The following is a 20,667-nucleotide window of genomic DNA, read 5'->3' as shown; positions in this document are numbered from 1 at the left end:
CAGTCTAACGTTAGTCTTCAATATGTGGAAAGCCACATCAGTGGTGGAATTAAGACTAGTGACGACAGCATGAAGAGGGGGGGGGGGGGGGAGTGATGTAATCATGGCCCTAGGAAACGGGGTACTGAAGCACCTCCAAAGATTTGTTTTGGGGGGCGGGGGTGCTGCTCCCGGCCCAATTAATATTTTCAGATTCGGTCAAAAACTGAATCCAACACCCCCCTCCCCAGGCCCTGAGGCACGCCAACCACATAGCCTAATTGGGTAGGTCATGCGAGGGGAATTCGTTATTGGGGGATGAGGGCCCTTGGAGAAGAGGGAGCCAAGGGGCATGCTTGATTTTTTTTTGCCTCCGATCGGATCGATATAGGTGAATCTGTCATCACCCATCACAAGGTAAATGATTTTCCTATATAGTTATAGATCGGAATGATCGCTATGAGATCCTAAAACGTTAAAGATTAATGTCCATTTCTCATTGTTTTGGGGGGGTTACACTTCGTAATTCCGAAACACGTAAATTGCCTATACCTCGATGTTCGTTAATCCGAACATTTGTGGCGTTATTCCGACGGTTCGTTATTCCGAAGGTTCGATAATCCGAAAACGAAATAAGGTTCGTTGTTCCGAAGCTTCGATAATCCGAAAACGAAATAAGGTTCGTTGTTCCGAAGGTTCGTTAATCCGAAAACGAAATAAGGTTCGTTGTTCCGAAGGTTCGTTAATCCGAAAACGAAATAAGGTTCGTTTTTCCGAAGGTTCGTGAATCCGAAAACGAAATAACGTTCGTTTTTCCGAAGGTTCGTTAATCCGAAAACGAAATAAAGTTCGTTTTTCCGAAGGCTCGTTAATCCGAAAACGAAATAAGGTTCGTTGTTCCGAAGGTTCGTTAATCCGAAAACGAAATAAGGTTCGTTAATCCGAAAACAAAATAAGGTTCGTTAATCCGAAAAATGAAAACCGGGAAAGCAGAGGTAGAGGCAAGGGGGGGCGGGGGACACTGTTGCCGTTCAATTGTTATGAGGATGGGAAGGCAAGGGCGGCCGAACGAATTTTCGTTTGGGGGGTAAAGCCAAAAAATGAAACTCATACGTCAAAATGGGCACTTTGGTGATATTTTCACCTTAAGATTATCATCTGCTTGAAGTCATTGTGTGTTTGATAGTGATTAAGTAGAGAAAAACTTTTTTGAAGTGACTTCTTATTATGGCAAAATGTATATTTAGGGTTTATTTTTCGGGAGAAAGTATAATGAGCGAGCGGCTTGGTATAAAAAAAATTTAAAGGTGAAGTTGTAAAACTCGTTTAGGGGTCAATTATTCTTAAAATGGCATTATTGCGAGGTGTTGCGAGCGTAAATCACAAGCTAAAACTTAAGGGAATTTCAATAAAAAATGAAAATAAGTTTTTAAAAATCCGAGCAGGATTAACTAAAGAATTAACACGAGCGCAAAACGCGAGCTCGGCGCGAGCTTAAACATACTTACCAGAAAAGGAACCTGTTAAAGAAAGCATTTAGTGACATCTTTATGATACATAATTTCTCCAATCGAATAATTGAGAGTGCGAAGCGCAAGCTGAAAATTTGCAATATTCCAGCCTGAAAACTTAACTTGTATACTTTTAAAAGAGTATTTTATTTCGAAAAACAGCATATTTATTTTTGAAAAAGGAACTTTCCCATTTTGGAAAAATATGCATTTCCCTGTTTTTTATTTCATTTTTGGGGTGCAAGTGCCTCCTGCCTCCCTCCCAGCGGATCCAACTTTTGTCAAATAGGGGGGGGGGGCAAATTTTTTTTCAGCCATATTTTCCTCGATCGGCAGCTTGATTTTTGTTTGTTTCTTTGAAAGGGTAGTCCTAACAGTCAATAATTAGCTTTATATTTATAAAATAAAGTAAATATGTAATAACATGATAAACCCTTTTTAAATAATGCGAGCGCGAGCTATATTTTTTTAAATATGATGGGCAATATGTTTGTGATCTTCAAAACGAGATGCCTATGTAACTAGATGATAACTGCTAGCAAGAAGCGCGAACAGAAATTTTAAATATAAGCTCTGACCTGATCTAAAGGGGACACTTTAAGAACTTTTAGCAGTTAGCCATGAAGACGATGCGTGTTTTTAAACCAGTGGCGGCGGAACGTGTTTTCCTTTTTTTTTGGGGGGGGGGGCATAGCCAAAAAAGGGGCCAATAGGGGGCATTTTGGTGCAAACGGATATTTTCGCCATAAGATTATCATCTGTGTAAAGAGGTTGTTTGTTTTGTAGTAATTAAGTTGAGCAAAATTGTTTAAGTGATCTCTGATTGATAAGTTATATATTTACGTTTCATTTCTGCGAGCGTAGCGAGCAAGCGGTTTGGGAGGAAAAAATCAAATCTGAAGATGTAAAATTCACATTTTTGGTCAATTACTGTTAAAAGGGCATCATTGTGAGATGTTGCGAGCGGATCACGTGCTCAAACTTTTGGAAACTTCATGTAGGCCTAAAATGATAATAATGATATCCAGGGAAGCCACTTCAGTTCTGAAAACTGTTCTCCCAGCTATTATTATCACGGATAGCTGGGCTGCCTAGGCGCCCAAAGGAAGGCATTAACGAATTTCTACCGGGTACCCATTCACCTCACCTGGGTTGAGTGCAGCACAGTGTGAATAAATTTCTTGCTGAAGGAAATAATGCCATGACTTGGATTCGAACCTACGACCCTCTGCCTTAAAGTCAGAAGACTTATCCACTGGGCCAAAACGCCCCACATAAAAAGTAAACGTTCCGATACAAAAAAAAATGTATAAAATGTCCAGTTTTCAGGTTGGAATATCACAAATTTTAAGCTTGCGGTTCGCGCTCTCATTATTTAGTTCGTGAGATATACTATTCATGAGTCACTAAATGCAGTCCTTAAAATGTTACTTTCTAAAGCCTGCTGCATAAAACTTTTTACCTGAGAAAACTCTGGTAAAAACTGAAAACTAAGGTTAGTCTGATTTCCGCCATTGACTTTAGCACAGGGCAAAAACTCCGGTAAAAACAATCTGAGTTTTCTCAGGTAAAAAGTTTTATGCAACGGGCCCCAGGTCAGTATATAAACAAATTACAGCTCGCGCTTCGCGCTCGCGTTAATTCTTTAGTAAGATACACATCTTTCTCACGATTACAAAAAATGCTCAGAATGTTTAAGTTCAAGTTTTGTTACATGAAATGTTTACTAGTTTGAGCTTGCGATTCGCGCTTTCAAATCTCACAAGGATCATTATTAGTATTATTTTTATTTTTATTACCAGCAGAAGCTGTTATTAAAAATGACACCCCCTCCAATACAAATCCTATTTTCTGGAGGTTACTCGCACGCGACCAACAAACTTAATCCCCTGCATCCTTAAACCATTTGCTAAAGGCAGCAATTGCTCAGATAAAATCGAAATTAGCCTATGCTTGATCCGGGCGCCTATTCTTAATGAAATACATGCTTTTGGCCACAACACACGCATGTATCATCGATCGTTATTACTATCATTGCATAATATCGTTTTATCTTGTAATGACAACACCGTGTTTGTTACCAAAATGAATAATTTTCATTTTCGGAAATACGAACCTTATTTAATTTTCGGATTAACGAACCTTATTTCGTTTTCGGATTAACGAACATTCGGAATTACGAACCTTATTTCGTTTTCGGATTAACGAACCTTCGGAATTACGAACCTTATTTCGTTTTCGGATTTACGAACCTTCGGAATTACGAACCTTATTTCGTTTTCGGATTGACGAACCTTCGGAATTACGAACCTTATTTCGTTTTCGGATTAACGAACCTTCGGAATTACGAACCTTCGGAATTACGAACCTTCGGAAATACGAACCTTCGGAATAACCGAACCTTCGGAATTACGAAGCGTTTTTTTTTTACTATCCGACAAACAATTTATTACTCAGAGCATATATACACTGTAAATTATTAATGAATACACTTACAAGATAATGCATTGGTTAAAAAAAAACTTGGAATTGAAATTAAATATAGTCAAATCATTCACAAAATGCAACCTTTTTTTATTTACAGGGAGCAAGTATATGCCTGTCTGCATAATAATTGATGGGCGTATGTTGCCATATGTCTTGAAACAATATGTTTTATTTTATTCGAAATAAATACAATTGTTGTTTGGTCCAGATTACATCACAATACAAATCATCATTTCCTTTCTCAGTGAAACCTTGAATGAGAGTGAAATTCTGAAATGTGTTGCTTATTCCACAAAGCAATTTGGGTATTTCGTCGTACAATAATTCAGTAAGATAGTAACAATATTAATGTCAGTCTCTCTCTCTTCCTCTCCCCCTCTCTGTCTTCATCTCTCCTCCCCCTCCCTCTTCTTCTCTCCTCTCCCTCTCTGTCCTTCTCCCCCCCCCCCCACACACACACACGCATCCATATCCGCATACACGCATCCAATCAGCGTATTTTTTTTCTTTTCGGATTTTGAAAAGGGAAAAGCAAAGCAAAAAAAAATCTTTGAGTGAAAACTGATTCTAATTTTAATTGAGATATAAAACTGAAAATGGGATGCAGCTGTATGTATTATTCTCCCTATAGGCAGCACCCCCAGGTAATCTGGAAGGTGTGTAAAAATTGAAAAATGTAATAAAAATGACCGTCATTTTGTAGACCCCCCCCCCCTTTTTTTTTTTGCTTTTCAAATTTCTCGGGACCAACTTGACCTCCATTTTGTAGTGAAAACTTTTTTTTCAAATTGACATCAGCCCCAAGTTTAAACAAAAAATCGTTAAAAACAGTATAACCGTAAAACGGTTCGTTTTTCTGTTTGATTAATTGATCAATGTCCGTTTTTCTGTTCTCAAAAACAGAACCAGTTTTCACTCAATACTTCGTTTTTTGCTTTTCCGTTTCGAAATCAGAAAAAAAGAATTATCTAACCATGCCAAGTTGATTACCTTGACGGTGCGCTGCGGCGATACGATCAGATAAAAGTTTTCTGATTTCGAAACATTAAAAGGAAACAAGACAAGTTCAATTTTCTGTTTCGTAAAATCGAAAACGAAAAACAAAGCTAGAAACAGAAAAAGGAAACGTGAATTTCGATTCAATTTTGTGTTTTGTGAAGCAAAAACTAAAAGTTGTAATAGGCCTATATATGTAAACACAGTCAAACGAAAAAAAACCCGTTTTACCGTTTGTTTTTGATATAGGCCTATTTCATTCTTGAGACAAATTATTTATTTAACGACCGTTTTTCTGTCTTAAATAGTGGCGTAGTGATCCAAAAATGAGGGGACTAGATATGGCTTATCGCGTAAGTTTATGAAAATTGCTAGCGAGCAAAAAGAGCGAACACAAATTCCAGCATTTTTTATTATACGAAAATAATTTTTTTGTGATAAATTTTGATATGTTCAGAAAAAATATCATATATCACTATTCTCTCTTTCCTTTTATTTTCTTGGTGGTGATTTTTTTTTTTTGGGGGGGGGTTGGGAAGAGCTCCCAAGCCCCCTTTACGCCAGTGGATTTAAATTTCAAAAAATAGAATTTCCCGTTTCGAAATCAGAAAAAACGAGTTATCTAAAGCCCCTTTCACAATTGACGTACGACCTGTTTACGACCACCTGCAACAGTTTTTTCTTGTTGTTGCACGATCGATCCCTTGGTGTCTTGCGAGCACTCGCAGTCGTTGTAGACGATCGCACAAACTCGAGGTGGTCGGAGGTGATCGTGACTGGTCGCATCTGAACTTTGAACATGTTCAAAATCCAAACGCGATCAAATACGATTGATTCACTCGCAACAGGTCGTACCATCGGTCGGGCGATCATCGTGTGAGTGTTGTTCAACGTTGTACGACTTGGTGCGAGAGGTGGCACAACTAAGTAGTCGCATTTACTTGACTGGAGGTCGTGCAACACTTGCACATGTGCAAGCGACCTACATGTACAGAGACCTGTCTTGCGACTGGTTGCGATAATAATATGGGCCATAAGACTGTTGCAAGACCGATCGCAACGGCTTACAACATTGCACTACCATTTCATTCGCATGTATGCGACCGTTCCACTCGCAATCCCTCGTGCAACACTCGCATGTGATCGCACGAGCACAATAAGAGCATATGCGACTTACTCGTGCAACGGGGTTTACTGGTTGTTTTTGTTGTACGACAGCTGTTGCAACTGTGAAAGCCTCTGTGCGATCTTATGAGATGACTAGCGATTGATGCCTGTTGCAGCCTGTCGCACGACCAAAAGGTCGCAAATGGTCGTACGTCAATTGTGAAAGGGGCTTAATAGAACCTCGATTGTATCCCCTTTCTCTCTCACAAACACCTTCTCGACTTTCCCTCGATCTCTCTTTAAAACCTTTGGTATGCGGTCACACTACCATGACGACGATCATTATCCCGAATTCAGTCAGGATATCATGGCCATTATCATGATTATCAAGTAATCAACTTGTGTGTTATGAGATTTGCCTTCAATATTTTGTCGAAACAATGTTTTGGAGGTTGATTTCATTACTCCAATTCGCATGATCAATCCATCGGCATGCAGAGAAACAGATAAAATCCCATTATAATAGCTGAATTGGAAATCGACCAAAGTCTCAGTGAATTTTATGTTATTTTTGTACCTTCCCCAAAATACATAAAAGTTGAATTCATTTAGAAAATTATTTTACATAGTGTGCAACAAAAAAAAAAAACCATATGGGAGAGAATGCGACCACTCCTGCCAACTATGACTTTTCAAGTAGTGGGAAATTTAAAAGATTAGATTTTCTCACATTTTAAAAAGCCGCATTTGTGTCCAGATTAGATTTCAATGTACATGATACATTAAACATGTACGTGGATATACACTCCTGAGTTGGGTATGGCTGAACATAATTTTATTTTAGAAAAAGGTCATAAAGATTATTAACGTGTGCGGTTTTTTTAACCATCTGTTTCTGGATATCTTTTTGAAAAAGAAAGCCGTAGATGTACGTGGTATCTAGGAATGATGCTTCAAAAATAATCAGTGCTGAAGAATATCACAATGAATTTTTTTCACTGAATCAAAATGTTATTCAAAATGAAGGGAATCAAATTTGTTCTAAATAAAACTTCCTTGTGAATATAAAGCCATGATAATGATAGGGTGTTCAGAATTTTACTTCAATCTCTTTAGGATTATGTAATTAAATACATAAGACATAATGATAATAGATTCAATATATATTTTGATTCCCTGTTTACGTCACTTACCGAATAGTTCCCCCATGTTTGCTATGTTGAATTTAATCAGAGAGTTTACCTTGGTGTACAAAAAAATCTCAATTTGCTAGTTGCAATGGTATTAACAAGCATTACGAGTTATAGATTTAAAATATCAATCTGAAATAAAGCCTATTATCTATAGGGTAGGCAGTGTTTTAGATAATTATTCGAGCCAATGATTGGAAATCAGTAATTTTCACCGATCAGTTCTTACATCCGTTCCAAAATCCCTTTTTCAAATATCAAAATATCATAATGGTTTAAACATGATTCTTGCTGTTGGCATGGTAAATGGTATGATATGCGGGTGGATCTTTGGTATCTTCATTTTTTGTACACACCCTGTACACGTCTAGATGAAATCGAACCGAATGGTAATTTAATTTTTTTAGGCCCAATAATCCCTGCAATCACCATGGTAGCTGTATACGGCCCGATAACACAATCAAACAATGAACTTTTCATTATAATTTTAGGCCACACATACGTGTATAATAATCATGATTGATATACACCAATTACGCCAACTCCTGGTCGAACTTGATTAAATCATCGATCAAATTATGCTTGAAGTTGGTAAACCAGATCGACGGGCGCACCATGGGTACTCCGCAGTCAAATTTGCTCTGCGAGTGTGGTTTCAAATTTAAGTATTGATTTTTCTGCATTAATATTTTAAGGTATAATTTTTAATTCGATACCCCGACTGAAAAGGAGAATGAAAATTACGACCTACATCATTCATAGGACATTAGGAGGCACAACGAACAGGGTAAGCATCACTTTAGTATTCATATCAACAAATAAATAGAAAACAAACACGATTCAGTAATTTTTATTTAGATAGGTGATATTTGATATTTGTTTTAAACGTTATAAACGTAACAAAGGCGTTTCGGATATTTATTCTGTAAATTGCGTTTTGACCATGTTAACACCGAGGTGTTCTGCATGATAAACACCGATTTTTGATCTTCTTTGTGTAATCAGTTGTAATTATTTTTGTCATATTTCAGATCTGTGTTCACTGTATAGCGGTCGAGTTTGTAATCATAGTCATGGAATTGAATTAAAGTATGGTCTATTATTTCTTTTTAACGAATAAGCGTATATCCATATGAGGGATTTTTTTTTAATGATGTAATTATACACAGATAATACACATTTTCAACTGTTGTTGGAAATGTGTATTTATCAAATAAAAAACATTAGATATAAATGTAAATACATTCCGTATTCATGGTAATACATGTAGGCCTACAATGAATTCATGATTTTGTTTAATATATTATCTGCTGAACACAACAACAAAAAAGTCCAAAGTGTAGGTTTAAGAGTGGATTTAAAGTGGGTTAGCCTATGGACATTTTCAATGAATTGATAGCAGTTATTATCCAGGGATATTTCGTTAAAGTCATTTTAAAGTGAATTCGATTGAATTAAGTGCTGTCGAGTACTCTAATAGCCTAAATGAAATGGCAGTTGCTTACCATATCATGTTCAATAATATGTTTAATGCTAAAAAATATGCACTTGCTCACTTTTCATTAAAGCGTTTGCTCTAATTACTTTATTGCTAAATGGGTGTTATCTCTATCATCATCATCATCATCATTATCATTATTATTATTACTATTATTATTGCTATTATTATTATTGTTATCATTTTTATTAATATTATTGTTATTATTATTATTATTATTATTATCATAATCAACATCATTTTATTACACCATTTCCTTCACAGATGGGAGAAGCTATCCTTTATACCATTGTACTCCTTAATCAACTAATATCTCCTTTGGCTAAAGACATAACATACGGAAGGGGTAAGATTCTTCTTGTATCTGTGTATCTCCCATCTATTACTATCCTGTTTGGTTCACATTACCAAAAAAAAAAGGCAAAACATTGTTGGTTACAGAATTTTGTCCCCAAAGTGCACAAAATTATACTGGATGACACCAATAACTACTTTGTCATGTTTGTCAGCTGGTATGAATTTGAAAACATTATTCGGTTTTCAAGTACCACTATCAGAACATACAATTTTAATTTTGAGCAAATTGAATCCAGAAACAACTTGTCTCTTGACTACGTTGTCATTTATTTGGCTTCATACCTGTAACACAATATAGGAATTCCATTTGCACTCATAAATATCTTAAGACTTTGGCATTAGGCATGTTAGGCCGAGATTAATATTGTCAGCGTGAAAGCATTTATACATCGTATATCGCCGAGCTTGACATTAATATTGCATTCCTCTAAAATACTAAATTCGTCAGAATCCATGGGAGAAACGTCATACCATTTCACACATATCATAGTAACTGATATGACTTCACCAAGATTCATTCTCCATTACCAATATTATTTTTTTAAATCCCTTTTGGCCCCTTCTTTATTCTCTCCCCCTCGTTTTCTCTTACTGGAATTGTTTAATATTCATGACTTCCATCATGTAAATTCATTTTCCACCCATGTTTTCTCAAGATTTGACACCGCCGTCTTTTATTATTTTTGTCTATAACCACTGTATTCTCTGCCCTGCCTCATTTTCATACTTTTATTTCACTGTAGTTCTGAATCACAACCACTTTCTCATCATTCTCAAAGCGCTAATAGCTGTGAATTCATCTAAAGAATAAAACAACATCCATTTTTTATCAAGTCATAAAACTATACAGATCAATTATTCAAGAAAAGCCTAATGCCTTCTTTCTGATGAGTAATTTCCCTTTATTAGGTGGTCTGTCATGAATATGACAGATCACCTTTTATATTCGTCAGATTTTACTTTATTTATTTTTATTGCCAAATTTTGTTCCCACTTTATCTCAAAATCGGGCTTGTCAAATTTCTTGATATTCATGTCATGTATGGAAATTATTATGGAATCGCGAAACGAAACTTTTCAAGGTTATCAAATCATGATGACGTCATCTAGGCGCCATTTTGTAAAATTTAATTATTGATCATATCATCGCAACTAATCATAAAAAATTATCCATATTTGCATCATATCAAGTTCAGGTGACAGGTCATCAGGACATGTCATCAGAGGTCATGCAAAAGTCACGACGCGCACGTACGCGCGCGTCAAAATTTTGAAATTAAATTTGGGTACGTTTCAGACCATTTTGAGCATGTCAAGAATTTGCACGCGCACAGGTATGCGTGTGCGTTCTTGCACCTACCATCGGTATGCATCTTCGAGTCGTCATTAATTTTATGTCTGTCCATTGTCCATTATCTTCTGATTAATTTGATACCTCATTCAGCCTCTTACGACCAATAATACGGGAATGCGCGTCCATTCAAATTTGCATTACACGCGCGTGCAAACTCGCAAAATAAGTCATAAGTGGGCAAAAATATGCCTATATAAAATTCACTGTAGCTCCCAATTTTTCCTCACTCTTGGATAAAGTCAAAATCTCATCTGGAGATTGCGTTATTACGTCAAAATTACGTTAGAAGTAAGAATTACACATTTTCGCAATTACGTCAACGAATTTATGCATATTTGACCGTATCTTCGTTATTACTGGTCAATTTTCTCTCAAATTTTGATATGATGTAGTGAAGACAATTTTTTACAAATAATGTGGAATAATTTTCACTTTCAACCACAGCATCAGTGTGTTATGACCTGTTTAAATTTTTTAAAAAAATTTTTGGACCTAATTTTTGAGATTTTTTTCAAGAAAATGCTTTAATAATCAATTGTACGGTCTTGCTGAAAATTTCAAGCCCACTTGCCTTGCGTTTTTTTATGTAGGACATTTTTTTCAATTTTGCCGGAACTTTTTAAGGGGTAGTTTTAACATTGTAAAACATCATTTATGTATTTTTTGGTAAACGCTGCAATATTGAAACGCTATTTAGTTGATAAATTTCATTCCGGACATTTTGCGGAAAATCCTGGATTTTTTCTATTTGGTTATTTTCTCTAAATATAACATATAACAAATTTTCAGATACCTTCTGTGAAATTAAAAATTGTGCAATTTAGTTAAATACCCATTTTCCCTAAATTTTGCGGGAAAATTGCCAGTATTTGAATCTTTTACCTAACTTTTTTCAGTAAAATCATCAAGAAAGAATTTTCAAGTAAATGTTAAAGTCATTCACAATTAATAAATGGATATCTTGACGGAAAATATTATGTGAAATGTTTAGGAATTTGCAGAAATTTTGCAAACATTTCCCCCCAAAAAATTCTACTAAATTCTTTTATCAAATACATCACTGATGAGTTTTGAAGTGAATGCTGTGAAATTGTGGCATTGTGAAATTTCTCATTAAAAATAATTGAAATTTAGCAGAAACTTTGAATAAAAATATTTAAAATATTTTAGTTTTCAAAATGTATCACCTATGAATTTTCAAGCATTCTGTGAAATTGATACCCACTGACATTGTGAAAATTCTTGCTTGAAATCTTAAAAGAAAAATTGCTGACAGTACAAAGAAATTTCAAAAAGATTTTGCATAAAAAACATGAAACTGTCGATTAAAAATTAGCTGCTCTGAAAATGAAGGCGCCTTTCATTGCGCAATTTCGGAAAGCCAATTTCGGTAAATCGTCTGAAATTTTTGAGGAGTTTTTAAGGCATTTTACGTACGTGCTCCAAACTTCATTTCGTATTTACCGCATTGCATTATCACCACCATCATTATAATCATCATGGTTGTCATCACCACATTAATAATCACATTTAGCAATGGTCAAAATGTATTCCTATGATGTCTATGATCAAGATTATCAATCATATCTAAATGATTCATTTCATACAACATTAGCTGACACTGAATGAAAAATCATGACAGACCACCTAATTCGTCCTCATGACGAATTGAAATCTAGTTTCTTTTGTAAATGTATTTTTCTGCAATTATTATGTATTTGGGTGCTTATCGTTTGTATAAGATGTAATGAACTTAACTATGGAGAGCGTACTGAATAACGGTTGCTATTATTATTATAATCATCATCATCGTCATCACCATCATCACCATCACCATCATCATCACCATCATCACCACCTTCATCATCGTCATCATCATCATCAACACCATCATCATCACCATCATCACCATCATCATCATCATCATCATCATCGTCATGGTCATATATCATTGTCATCATTTTAATTTCTCGTATCCTTATTATCTTCAGATGTTCATGCTTTGGGTCTTGAGAGTGGATTGATTCCTGATTCTAGCCTTACAGCATCCAGTGAATGGAACGCTGATCATTCAGCAAGAAGAGCAAGATTAAATCTTTTAAGAGTTAATCTATTGCGTGGAGCCTGGTCAGCAAAAGAAAATAAACTCGGCGAGTGGATACAGGTATCATCAAAAATCCCGGGGGGGCCACTTCCATTCACGAGTGGATACCATGCGCGACCATGGGGTCTCGAAAAGCACCCTAAACACGTAATTTCCATATTCTGAAAATGCACCCCTTAACAAGTATGGGCGTCTAAAACCCTACCCTTAACAAGTATTGGAAATAAAACGATACTCTTGGCAAATATTTCCTGAAATGAACCCCGAAACAAGTACAGGAATGTTTTATTGTTACGGGTCCTTCGGTCTTCGTCTTACCTTATTTGGTTTAGTACGACCCCACCTTCTACACCTCGCGCAAATCGGACTCTAAACACGAAGTGTTGGGGGCAAAAAGGACATCATCAAAAATACTGCATTATCAGATCGACCGCCCCAATAAATAAATAGCTACAGTATATGAAAGAGCAGGAGCGTATATAATAAGCAGAAAAGCTGTTTGATGGGATCAGACATGCACATTTTATCATTACACCAGTGAACACTAGATGCATGCGTTATACAATCTCAGAAATTTATAATATGTTGGCTTATTCGTTAACGTCCAAACCCTTGATGTTTTTTTATCCATTTGTTTTGTCATCTAATTAAACTAAACCCCTTCTATACCTTTTACCTTTACAAGTAGTGGGAAAAATGGAGGAGAAAGGAACAAAGAAAAATTAAGGGGAATATACATGTAAATGAGAATTCGTAATCGTGTAACTCAATGGCGGATCCAGGGAGAGAGTTATAATAAAAATTTTCAATGTAAATATGCCATTTTTACCCACGTGCCCCCCCCCCCCTTGAAAGCGAGGACCTTTTTTTGCTTGTCAAATTTTCATCGGGAAAATTTGCCCCCCCCCCCCTTTAAATAAATCCTGGATCCGCCCCTGGTGTAACTCTTATTATACCCCTAGAATTCAACGAACTTGTAAACATACGTCCTACGTACTTAACCCAAATGCATAATCATTATCTATTCCCGAAAAATGTGCGCATACACATCACATGAAATTTTCTCACAATTCGCATCATAGACTATAATCACTTTAAATGTCACACATTAGCCAACACACTGGACGTGAAAGACAAATACACACCTATATCGTCGTCACATACTCTCATTGCCTTTACCTATCAAAAGCACATGCAGTCACCAAAGCTACCCTCATCACCCTCTCATACACTTAAAATACACATGAACACAAACCCCACACACTCATTCTCACCGACCCTCTTAATTACACTAACCCACACACTCGCTCACTGAAAATCACACCCAATTGCACACAGGCGTAAAATCACAATCACATACACACGTCACACAAAACACGCGCCCACCCACACGGGCATTCTCTCACTAATGAAGACAAACACACACATACCGAAATTTTATTCATAGCATATATGGGGGAAGACTATCGTGGGACTAATTGACCCTTTGTCATGTTTGTGTTTAAATTTTTTTAATTCCTTAAATCAAATCAGTTAAAAAAAAACACAATCATAATACCGTTATCTGTGCTCAGGCAGGTGACGTGGAGGAGGGGGGTTCAAACCATGTATGTCTGTTCAATGTTGAATGGTACATGTAGATTATAAAAATCTGTGAAATCGTGTTGCTTGAAATAAAATTCGTTTGCCACATTCTATGACTAAGTTGAAGATACAAAATGAATGGTGAATATAAGGTTGCTTGTCTTAAATTCTCGGTTGAAAGTATCATTGATTGATGCTTGCTGAAAGGGTATGGAATCCAAGTTTCCTTTATCGTGTGTACGAAATACCCATGTATTTTCTTGTCATATGTTGCCGTAAATAAGGAATAAATTTTGCCATATTTACGTTTTATTTTGAATTATTTATAATCAAATATAGTTATAAAATGTGTTGGAATCGAAATGTAATTAATCTTTTCTATGAAAATTATTGATAGGTATTTGATTACCTTTTCCAATAAAATAAGAACATGAATTGAGATAGGGGTGGAATTACTTGATAGTATGAACTAAAAATAGACAAGGAATCTTACTCCTTAACTTTGAACTACTGATTGGGACTATTAAGTAAGAATCACTAATTCATTTTAGGTGATTTCCATAATTCTCTTATTTTTTGTCATTCAGGTTGATCTTTCAGTTACATATCTGATCGTTGGAGTAGCAATCCAGGGTCGGGATGATATTGACCAGTGGGTAACTAGCTTCAAGGTTAATTGCAGTCTTGACGGAGTTTCTTTTGATACAGTTCAAGACCCCAACACCAACCCAGCTTCTGAAAAAGTAATTATAAAAAATATTTCGATTGTGTTTTGATCAGACTTATAGCTAAACCAAAGCTTAATATGTTTAACAAAAGCGATTTACAATCTGAATTTCTGATATGAAATTAGATAGGAATAAATTTGATTGAAAATATGAAAACGAATAATATTGAACGCCTTTTTATTTTGCGAATTGCACGTCTCACCGAGAGAGTAAAGCACTATTGAAAAAAAAAGTTTTAAAGAGCATTTAAATAAAGTACTGTGTGAAAAACATGTTATGTGTAAATGTATTTAAGTTTAAATATATTTCTGTGTCAATCAATCAATCAATCATTAATTAACTAATCCATTCATTTAATCATCTATCTATTCATTTGATTTAAGAGCAAGATGTGCCAAACGTGAAAAAAATATGCGCACATTAAAGGTCAAGTCCACCCCAGAAAATGTTGATTTGAATAAATAGAGAAAAATCAAACTAGCATGGCGCTAAAACATTCATAAAAATCGGATGTAAAATAAAAAAGCTATGACATTTTAAAGTTTTGCTTATTTTTCACAAAACAGTGATCTGAACAACTCAGTGGCATGCAAATGATCGAGGTTGTCTCTAACATACTATTTCTTTTGTTTTTATTGTATGAATTATACAATATTTCAGTTTTTACAGATTTGACTATCAGGACCAATTTGACTGAACCATATGGCAGGGGCCGCGGAACGGTTTTCAAAGTGGGGGGGGGGGGGCTGAGCCAAAAGTGGGGGGGGGCTGACCATGCAAAAAATCACAATCGTATGGTCATTTTTGCGTTTTTGTACACGGTTTTGGAAAAAAGTGGGGGCTGAAGCCCCCCCCCCCCCCCAGCCCCCCCCCGGTTCCGCGGCCCCTGTATGGTATTAAACAATAATAATTCCACATGTTCAAGGAGAAATATTTTGTTGTTTCACTTGACAATGGGGAGAAAATTAGAATAATTCATGTTTCATATGATCAAATATATACAAAAGAAATAGTGAGTGGATGACGTCATCAGTCTCCTCATTTGCATACCGAACAGGATGTGCATAATATAACTATTTTGTGAAATTAAGCAAAACTTTAAATGTCATAACTTTCTTATTTTACATCCGATTTTGACGAAGTTTTCAGTGCTTTACTTCTTGGATTTTGCTGTTTTTATTCAAATCAACTTTTTGTTGGTGTGGACTTGTCCTTTAACGACAAAACGACATCCAACTGAAACGCACACAGAAACACTAAGATAGGTGATATTCTTCTTCATCTTTCTGCAGGTGTTCACAGGTAATAGCGACCGTTACACAGTGGTTAACAACACCTTACCCGTTCCACAGGTGTGTCGATACGTACGTCTTGTACCTCAGACGTGGCATCAGCATATCAGTCTACGAATGGAAATATATGGTTTAATTCCTAGTGGTGAGTGTCATGAAAAAGTTTTTTTCTTTAGCCTAACAGTAAAATTACATGTCATCATTCCAATATCATTGCTAGCAGTTGCGTCATGAGTCAAAGATTTTGAAGGGGTAGAAATGGCGCATTGGTGTAAACTTCTAAATCGTCGCGAGGCAGCAATTTTCTTTTATGATTAAATTCTTAATTACTTCGTGAAATACATTATTTAATATTATTTTTATTCTGTAGTTGTATTGTGGATCAGTGAACAAGTCACCGAACTTTGAACCACACGGTCGAGGATTCGAATCCCACCGTAGCATTTGGGTCCTTTGTAGGGAGTTTATGTACTTTGTTAATCTCCACCTAGGTGTAGTGAATCAAGGGGTACCCGATAGGAAAAATTTCCTTGGATTAAAAAAAAGTTCCGAGCGCCCGATAAGAGTAGTAAAACTATTAAAACCCGGGTATAGTGTGTAGTGCTTAGGAATCATCGTATTTAACGCTATTAAATGTTGCACATTATTTTTTATCATCATCGTTATATCCAAAGCATGCCTGTATTTTTTTGCGTTATCTATTTAATGTATTTTTTATTATTAATTTTTTTGTTTTGTCATGACAATTTTTATGTGGGGGGTGGCTGCTTCCAGTCCACATTTGGACGACGAGATGACTTGAATTTATTCGGGTGTAATACTTTTATATACTGTTTCAAAGTCACATCATTTATTCGAGCTTACCTGTTATTCTGTTTTAATCTACAGGCTTTCAGCGATCCACTGTTTTCAGACTTATTTCAAATGACCAGATTCTCACTGATACACACGCATCATATCAATCCGTGACGTCACTCATTAGATGTGGTCAACTTTGTCTTCAAGATAAATCGTGCAACTGTTTTACATACATCCACCACAATAGGGCATGCTTTCTGGGACAACGATCTACCACAAATGCACGCAATGGGGCGTCAACTTACGTCATATAGATTTTTTTTTTATTTAATTAATATGCCAAATACAATTATTTTTCCTTGAAAATATGAAATACTTAGGATTTCAGGAAATGATTTAAGAGAAAAGTGGGGACAGGCAATCATCATCCCTCCTATTACATATTCCTGACGGCGTGAATCAGGAGCAGGGAAAAGGGGCACATTTTTTTTCGAAAGGGGCACTATCTTAATACTAAGAAAAAAAGTGACTTATTTTAAGTGGCGTAATGAGCCAAAAATTTTGAGGCGGCTAGATATGTCGTATCAGGTTAAATTTATAAGAAGTTGCGAGCGAGGGAAGTGAGCGAGCAAAAATGTTGACATTTCTAAACGAAAATCAAATTTTGCGATAGATTTTGACATAATATTCAGAAAAATTCTTTCACACATCTCTCTTTCTTTTTCTTTCCTTTCTCTTTTCTTTCTTGGTTGTGTAAAAATTGGGGGAGGGGGCAAGAGTTGGGTACGCAACTGCTTATTTACCCCACCCCACTCACATGACTCGTGAAACTTAAGGCATGTATGATTTTCCTTCATAAGTAGTAACATATCACAATTAGAATATTGTTTTTCTTGTTCTAAAGGGGAACTCATTAACACATAAAATGGGTCCTTCTCAGGTAAAAAATGGTACAGAACACATTCGTGAGGGGCACTTTCTTGTGTAAAAAAAGGTACTAATACGAGAAAGGGCGCCTATTGGAAGGCAAAAGGACATTTGCTAACGGCATAAAACGGGTCATTCTCAGGTATGATAGGGGCACAAAATAAGTTCGTAAGGGGCACTTTTCATGTGTAAAAAGGGGCTATTATCCGAGAAAGGGCACTTACAAAAAGGCAGCGGGGCAGTTGCTCACACATAAAACGGGTCCTTCTTAGGTGAAAGGGGCACAGAACACGTTCGTGAGGGGGCATTTTTCTAGCGTAAAAAGGGCACTTTTCAGTGCACTGTGCCCCTCGCCCCCAAGGATCACAGCCTCTGGCGTGCATAATGTTAACTGTTTTCATAAAATATTGCTAAAATCTGAAATTCAATAATCTCGTTATTTGCTATCAGATTTTGATGAAATTATCATTTTGCTCGGCGAATTTCACTCAATTTATTTAGATATAATACTTTCAGCCCGAAATACCCCCTTTAATGACAGTCACCAAAACTCACCAAGGTATTTGATAAAATGTACGCATTATTAAGTCGAAAACCCCCCTCTTCCTGATTCACATGATTCACATGCATGTGAAAGTGTCATGGTGGACATGATGAAGAAATTTGGTGATTCGTGCCTTGTAATTAGAGGTTATGTGTTTTAATGCGTTACAGGATGGGGAAATGGGATCTCATCCGGCATGTATTTTGAACCATCTTTCACAACAACACTTGGAATTACAACCTTGATATTGGACAGGTTTACAATAAAGGAGAAATAGCAAAATATCTGTATAAACATGATGAATGACTGTAAAATATAGAGGATAACTTTTGGTGTAGCTTTGTAAAAATTTATTGAAAATAAATGAAAAAAAATAAACTTATCCTTTTTAATCTAGTTGAATGTGTTTTATTTTCTGATATTACAGTACACCCTAGTAAATGTTGATTTGCATAAAAAGAAGAAACATCAAACTAACCCAACTCTGAAAATATCAACAAAATCGGATCTAAATTTAAAATGTTATGTTTTAAAATTTCGCTTAATTTCACAAAACAGTTATGCACATCCTGACCGATATGCAAATGGGTAACCGATAACATCACCAACTTATTTAATTGACTGAAATGTGAAATATCGATATAAATTTTTGCGGCATTATAATGTGGAAAAAGTTTGATATTGCCCTAAAAAATGTGGAATTGCCATTGTTGCAACCGTTTGTGACTTTGGGAGATGCTTCCTCATAGTCGAAATGCAAAAATGTGAATGAAAATGAAAAGTTAAACTACATTGGTGAAAACCCTGACGGTTGCCATACTGGTTTTGGTCGCTTTGCTTTGATATGTCTTGTAACAGCCACTTCACAATGAACGATTCTGCAATCTTCGAAAGATAACCGGTAAGTGCAATGGGTCGAAGGTTCTTTACAGTTGCAGGCTTAATTTCACAAAACAGTTATATGCACATCCTGGTTCGTAAGCGAATGAGGGGACTGCTTGCATAACTCACTCACTATTTCTTTTGTATTTCATTATTTGAAATATGAAAATATTAAATTTTCTCCTCATTGACATTTGAAACAAAATCTTATTGCTCCCGAACATGTGGAACTACCATTGTTTTAACATTTGTGGTTCAATCAAGTTGGTCTTAATTGTCAAATCTGAAAGAATTGAAATATTGCATAATTCAAACAGTAAAAAGCTAAAGAATTAGTGAGTGAGGGACATGATTGACTCTCATTTGCATATCATTGAGATGTGCATATAACTGTTTTGTGAAAAATAAGCGAAACTTTAAAATGGCGTAACTTTCTTATTTTACATCCGATTTCGATGAAATCTTCAGCATTATGCTTGTTTTGTCATTCTCTATTTATTCAAATCGTGATTTTCTGGGGTGGACTAACCTTTAACAAGCACTCGCATATTACTACTTCAATGCGCCCCAAACATATAGATAATACAACTCAGAAAAGACATCCATCGGTACATTTATTTCAGGTATTTTAAAGTAATTCCAATGATAATGAGAATGAACCAGCTTGTATTGCCTCCCCATTACCATGAAGGAAATTGGAGATACGATAAATCTTGCTGAACTAGAAGAATCTCATCGAATCATGCATTTCAGGTGACGAACTTTTTGCAAAGTCTCGTCCAAACTAACGGGGTGATGATAAGAATTGCACCAAACACATCTACAGCTCCCATGAGGCAAAATGCAATGTTATAGGATTGCGTATAGTCGTAGATTGCTCCTGAAATTGAAAAGTAAACGTAATTATGCAAAGCATTTGTTGAACTTTACTATAGTAACACAATTTAACATTCTATCGTATACACGAATTATGGCTACATCGACACCCATCGACATTTTTTTCTTCAAAATTCAAATTAACAGAAAAACACATTATACTTCACGAATCGTGTGATTAATAGCTAACTAATATGAAAAAAAAAATCATCGATTTAATTTGCACAGAATGCCTTCTCCTGAAAACTCATCGGAAGATGAAAGTGAAAGGTAAAACTAGACCCTACACAATATTTGTTAATGCAGATAATGGTAAAACATTTATAACCAACGGAGGATCCAAAAATTAGATAGGCTATGCCAGCACTTAGGAAGATGACCCCAAGACCAGTTTTGTAGTTTTTTCTCTCCTACGACATTCATGACGAGTGAAAACAGTGTTGAAATCTTGAT

At 35.8% G+C, this 20,667-nt stretch overlaps 1 protein-coding gene across 2 annotated transcripts; it reads left to right on the top strand.

The window, feature by feature from the left end:
* The first annotated feature begins 7,848 nt into the window (after window positions 1–7,848).
* Window positions 7,849–18,837, top strand: LOC129279544 (retinoschisin-like). Of its 2 annotated transcripts, XM_064111304.1 has the most exons (7): window positions 7,855–8,057; window positions 8,302–8,359; window positions 9,033–9,114; window positions 12,471–12,643; window positions 14,755–14,910; window positions 16,188–16,332; window positions 17,076–18,836. In XM_064111304.1, exons 3-7 carry the CDS (start codon window positions 9,033–9,035, stop codon window positions 17,297–17,299), a joined length of 780 nt encoding a protein of 259 aa, XP_063967374.1. In that variant the 5' UTR covers window positions 7,855–8,057; window positions 8,302–8,359; the 3' UTR covers window positions 17,300–18,836. The 2 variants fall into 2 exon arrangements, with proteins under 2 accessions (XP_054771623.2, XP_063967374.1); XM_054915648.2 differs by lacking the exon at window positions 8,302–8,359 and having other exon boundaries at window positions 7,849–8,057; window positions 17,076–18,837.
* Window positions 18,838–20,667: the final 1,830 nt, after the last annotated feature.

The sequence above is a fragment of the Lytechinus pictus genome, chromosome 16 (genome assembly GCF_037042905.1).
Source record: "Lytechinus pictus isolate F3 Inbred chromosome 16, Lp3.0, whole genome shotgun sequence".
Taxonomy (NCBI): Eukaryota; Metazoa; Echinodermata; class Echinoidea; order Temnopleuroida; family Toxopneustidae; genus Lytechinus; species Lytechinus pictus.
This window is presented reverse-complemented; position numbering and strand designations above follow the sequence as displayed.